Source organism: Natator depressus, chromosome 6, assembly GCF_965152275.1.
Source record: "Natator depressus isolate rNatDep1 chromosome 6, rNatDep2.hap1, whole genome shotgun sequence".
In the NCBI taxonomy this organism is placed as follows: Eukaryota; Metazoa; Chordata; order Testudines; family Cheloniidae; genus Natator; species Natator depressus.
In genome coordinates, this window is record NC_134239.1 from 90,370,544 (window position 1) to 90,376,543 (window position 6,000).

The 6,000-nt window shown below is 51.0% G+C and overlaps 1 protein-coding gene across 1 annotated transcript in view; it reads left to right on the top strand.

Annotated features, from left to right (window-relative positions):
- ESRRB (estrogen related receptor beta) overlaps positions 1-2,651 on the top strand; it is a 108,942-nt gene extending 106,291 nt beyond the window's left edge. The window contains exon 7 of the mRNA XM_074957124.1: positions 2,139-2,651. Coding sequence (XP_074813225.1) covers positions 2,139-2,383 — 245 coding nt within the window. The 3' untranslated portion in view covers positions 2,384-2,651. The remainder of the gene's footprint in view (positions 1-2,138) is intronic.
- The last annotated feature ends 3,349 nt before the right edge of the window (positions 2,652-6,000 follow it).

The following is a 6,000-nucleotide window of genomic DNA, read 5'->3' on the forward strand; positions in this document are numbered from 1 at the left end:
CTGGCCTGAAAGTCTATGTGAAGAAGCTGAGTGATTCAGCTGAGCACAGACAGGAGATTGCTGGGAGACAGCTTCCATTGCTGGAGCCCTGGCAGATCACTGTGTGTAAAGCTTCAAGGAGCTGCTGTGTGGGACTACTGGAGAGAAGGAGTGTGGTTTTATTTGGAGACCAACAACAAATAAAGAGCAGTGAAGACCGCCATTTCCCAAATACTTCATTCGAAACATCCCGGCAGGGAGCAGGTTCTGAATCGCCAGTCGCCCTGTTATTCTGTGCTGTGTGTGCCACGGTGTCAGCCGTTGCCACCCAGAGCCTAAGCATTCAGAGGAATTCTAGTGCTGAGGGGCTCCCCGCAGTTGAGCCCTAGTTAGTTTGCGGCATCTCATCCTGTCCGTAACCTTATCCCTTTATTCCCTGCAGCTGCCCTGCCTGAAGACATAGTGCTGAGGTGATTTGAGCACAGTTCTGCAGCAAGGGGTGAACTGTGCCACAAATTCTGTGAGGGTAGAACATGGAGACCCCTCCTCCTATGGGGCGCCAGGGTGCCAGCTTAAACTAAACTTTTGTTGTTGGGGGAGGCAATAGGCCCTGTCTGCAGCAACTTCAACAGACTGGCTGTCCATTATCACACGTGCACTCTGTCCCCCCATTCACGGAGCTCTGCAGAAGTGCAGGCATGGCTCTTGCTGAATGCACACGTTAGGAGGGAGTCCTTAGATTACCATGCCGTAATCTAAGGACTCACAGCCTGGCAGCCTCCCTCCTCCTTGGTGCTCTGGCAGCTGTAAAAATTCATAGCCATTGATTTTGTAATTAACAGTTTATCAATGCAATCAACGCTGGCTCGCTGATGGATTGCTGGGAAATTAATCCTGCACTGTTATTTTAGTTTTTGCAGGCCGCTGCAGATTTGGAGCTCTTCTCAGCATAGAGAAGGGCAATAGGCAGAGCAGGTTTGGGGTGCGGCTGGGTCTTTATAAAAGAAACAGAGGGGAGGAAATGGGAAATAGATTGCTGCTAGGGTTCTTCGGCCTATAGAAATCAGCTGGCAAGGAGAAGCAGCGCTGTTACTCTGATTCACCTATCACACAACAGCAACCCCACTCCAAGAGTACCTGGTATATAAAGCACAGTAAGGTACATGCTTCCACCCGATCCCACTGCCCCTAAGGGAATGAACAAAGGGAGCATGAGCTGGGGCATAGAGCTAGTGATAAGGATCAGATCTGGTGTTCTCATTTGAAGCTGACTCGCTGTATCTTTGGACAAGTCACTTAGCAACTCCGTGCCTCAGTTTCCCCATCTGTAACACACCTCCCTCTCAGCTGGGGTTTGAGGCTTATCTGTAAAGCACACAGACTGGCAAAATATGATTGTAAGCACTCACCTCAAGGGCAAAAGCTTGTTGTTAGCAGCTGCCCATGTGCCTCAGATAGACTGTGCAGCCACTCGAGTCACACTGCTCAGCAAAAGGGGGGAGCCACAAAGCAGCTGTGGAGAAAGGATAGTTTTACTTTTGCTGGTTAAAAGCCACGCTGTTGCCGCTCCGTGACCCTCTGCTCCACCATGTCCTGAGCTGGGTATGGCCCTGCCAGTACTCCAGGAAGTGTTTCCGTCTCTCTGCCATCCCTAGCAGCTGCACAGCAATTAGTTCATACTGATGAAGCTCTATGGGAGTGTTAATTATACCTACTGCGATCACTCCTGATTGATGGCACAGCAGCAGCCCCTCACTGTTCATGCCACTCCCCCTCGGGAACATAGAGGGCTGGTAGGCACAGGAGTAGCCAAGTACCCATCCTAACTTCAAGCTAGCGTCGTTCTTGCACAGCTCTCTAGCCCACCTGTAGAAGTGGTTTGGTTATAATGCAATTCACCAGCCACCCTTTGCAGCCCTTCTGGCCCCTGAGCACCCACTACCAGAGTGCTGCAAAGCCTGGCACAGGGAGCCACACTGGGGGGCACACCCACCACTTCCAGCAGCAGCCCTGCCAGCTCTTCTCACAGGGGCCCTGATGCTTCCTACCCAGGAGCTACTTTCCAGAAGCCGCAGCATTGACAAAGCCTTAGATTCAAATTAAAAATACAGTTCTGTTTTTTGACCGTTGCTCTTTGCTATCTGTCTGCCCCCTCACAGATTCCATGCACATAGAGGACATGGAGGCGGTGCAGAAACTCCAGGACCTTCTCCATGAAGCCCTGCAGGACTACGAGCTGAGTCAGCGCCACGAGGAGCCGCGGCGGGCGGGCAAGCTGCTGCTGACCTTGCCCCTCCTGCGGCAGACGGCCGCCAAAGCCGTGCAGCACTTCTACAGCATCAAACTGCAGGGCAAGGTCCCCATGCACAAACTCTTCCTAGAAATGCTAGAGGCCAAGGTCTGACAGCCCTAGTGCCAGCCCACAGAGGCCGGGGAACAAACTAGAAACAAAGACGCAGACACAAAGCAATCCAAACAGCAGCAGAGGCCGGCTTTTATCTCCAATCATTTATTATGGAAGAATTATTTAATGTCCAGTTGTCGGCCTGCCTGCCTGCCTGCCTGCAGAATCTCATGTACAGAGGGGGAAACTCTTTTAATTAGTCACCTGTTTCTCTGTTTTTGTTTTCTCTGTAGGAAGTACCAGAGTGTGCTTGCGCTCTTGCACTTGCAGAAGGGGCTGAAGGGAATGTGGGCCCCTGAGCAGTTATGCTCTCTGCCCTATCCGGGCCAGCCTGTTCCCCAGCTCCCTCCACCAACTCTGGAGGGGGGATGGGGGGGGGGGGGTTGAAGCAGGACATGAGGAAGAAAAGAGGCAATAGACTTCATCTCCTGGTGTTGTGAGGGAGGAGGCAGAGAGGGCAGCTCCTGCTGTTTGTCATCTCGTGCCAGCTTGCAGGCCCATGGGGCAGGTGCTTGTTTAGAGAAGAGCCTCATGGGACCTCTTCACTCGAAAACGGTTGCCTCTGCACGCCTCTTAGCCACACAGAACACATGTACATAGAGGCCCCACTTCCGATGGGGAAAGATGTTCCTGCCCATGGAAGATATTTGGTGATCTTGTACAGTGTGTCATCACGCCTGGCTATTCCACGCCTGGGGCAATCCCACATTCCCCCAGGCTCGGCAAGTGGGAGGCTACATGTTTCTGAGAATGCGAGTCCCCCCCTCACAGGGAGGAGCCTGACATTTTGCTCCGGTGCTGGATTCACATGATAGTCTCTGCAACCTCACCCATGGTGCTAATTAAAATCCCCCCATTTCCACCATGCAGTGCGTCAACTCAGTAAATAGTCCTTCCCCCACTCATGTGACACACATACCTGTCTGCAATAATGGGGCCCAAATGTAAATACCCCCCTCTCCCACCCAAGGATTACCCATCCATTTTTGAGAGAATGGATGTTTGCCCCCAGAGATGCTTGGACTTTACTCCACCCACTAGTTGGGAACAAAGGGAACTGTCCTTTGGAGAAAACTATGTACCGCAGGCCTAGGAAGCTGCTAGTTGGTGCCAACTGAAAACACATTTAAATGGAGTCATTTAATCCCTGACTCCCAAAGACAATTGGCCATGTCCCTTGCCTCCCTTCCACCCCAAAAATAATCAACAGCCCATCTCAGAATGCTCTGTAGCCTCGTGAGGCCTCATGGGGCTGGCTCCAAAAGAAAATATTTCTTTTCAGGAAACTTTCATGGGGAAGGGTTTGTGCCTGTCCTACTCCCCACCTTTAACCAGGTTTCTAGAATGGCTTTCGAGGTGGGAAATACCACAACTCCAGCAGTCAGAGGGGAACTTTGGTGGCTGAAGAAATTGGGGAAGGAGTTTCAGTGACTACCTCTTCTAGGGCACTTGTTCAAAGCCAGCCTGACACAGTGATGGCTCAAAATTATCTTCTGGCACCAGATTTGGGGAGGGAGGGTGAAGAGTCTTGGTTAATTTATGCATCCTAAACCTACCAGCACGACTGGCACTCAGTGAGCCCTTGCTGGCAGTCTTAGGAGAAAGGCTATGAACTGACTGAGCGGGTCATCCCCTAGAAGTAGCACCTCTGAGGCAAGGGTGAGGCACATTAGCACATAGTATCGTGGAGCTTGATCTCCATGAGAGCAGCAGGCATCATTGTCCAGGGCTGTCATTCAAACTACATTTGCCACTGCTACACTCACTCCCTTTCTGGATCAACCACGTTAGAGAACAGACAGAACCACCCAATACAAGGCTTAGATGGCAGAGCCAGCAGCCACTTGGGAGATGTGCATCCACTTCCTCAAGGCCGAGAATGGACAGCAGCCTTGTGCTTGGAACAGACTCCGGTGCTGATCACCAGCTGCTCTCGAAACAGACTTTGGTTGTATAAAACATCCACGTAATGCTCCGTGACCTGAGCTGGGAAACACGTATGGTTGGCGTGTAGCCAGCTCTGAGTACATGCTGCTCTTTGGCAGCTGGTTCTGGCTGTGTAGCATCAGGTAATTTTACTCACAAGCTGGGATAGGCTCTACCCAGCACTGTGACCAACACCCTGGATTCACTTCCTGTCAATGCCACTTCCACCTGGAGCTCTGCAGGCAGCTGCACTGACCTGTGTTCTGAGCGAGCATGGCCATGCCTCTTTTCTGTGCACAGCACCCTGGTACAGACCTGGCTGTAGAGGCCCTCAGAAGCGGTTAACATCAATGGCCTCAGCCACAGGTCCCTGGAAGGAGCCTTCTCTTTGTTGCAAAAGGGCTTGTCCTACACTGCTACTGGTGGGACAATTTTTGAGTCACTAAGGGAAAGTTGAGACCCACAGGAGGGAGAAGAGAGGAAGGAGGGAGCTGCTGAATCTAGGCCCCATCTCCCCAAGGCTGCTGGCTAGTTCAGCCTGAATAGTTTAGTGGTGTAATTTGTGTAGTGAGAGGGGAGTGTAAAACTTCTGAAGTGCTTTCTGCGGTTATCGCCTCACCCTTCACCCCTAATGTGCTACCAGTGGAGATAAGCAGAGCCTAAAGCAGGCTGGATGGATACATGCTGCCCTCAGAAGAGCTGCAGGACTCTTTCTCCATTTTATCTGCATAATCCTTGTGCCCATCACGTCCCCTCACACTCTAAGATGACAGACCCTGGACCAAGACAGATAAGTATCTCAGTGGGCTGGAAAAACCAATCAGTGTGTTAATGAATCGCTTTGCCTCTAAGCAGGGGCTGTGATCTCTCCCCTGGAAATGCAAAGGGAACGCATGCCTGGAACAAACCCCAACAGCCGCCCCACCTTCTTTAACTAGGAAACAAGGCCACAGCTCTTTAGCACGTGAGGTAGTCATAGGAAACCTACATCCAGGCTTACTCTAACCAGCCAATATGACAGCAGTACTTAAACTATGGGGACGGATGCCCAGGCAAGCAAGACAATGGCATTTGGGTTTATGGGTGTGTCACACTCCAGGCCTCTCACACTTAGAGAGCCTGGGGGGCTGCAGTAACTGCTTAGGCTAGTGTATGCTCAGCAACATCTCCCACACATGGTCAGCGATGTAACAATCTAGCCTTTAAATAGGAAAGAGGTTCTAGGACAGATTCCCTAGGAACCCTGTAGGGAATTCATGCCTTGTGTAAGAGTCATTGATCCAGTCCTGTATTACTGTAACTTCACATGGTGTAGGAGATGCTGGAATCCAAACTTGGGATGCATGTGGTTACTAAACACCTGAGATTAGTTTAAAAGAAGACACAGAGGTAAGTGCCTCAACAAGTGTGCATAAGCATGAAGCTGAGTCCACCATTCATTCACACTAATGGGAGCTGCATCACACAGCTCCCACTCACTATGTACCACGCACAGCAAAGCTTTGCATAGGCAGATAAACTAAATAGCAGGCAGCTGCTACAAAAGGTAGTCCTACTCAAGAGGGGACAGCACCTCTTAGACAGTCACATTCCTCTTGGGAAACAGAGGCCTCTGGCCTCTAGAGCAAAACAAATTGCACAGGGATCAATTCAGATAAATGGTGAAACGCTGCACGGAACTATGTTTCTGG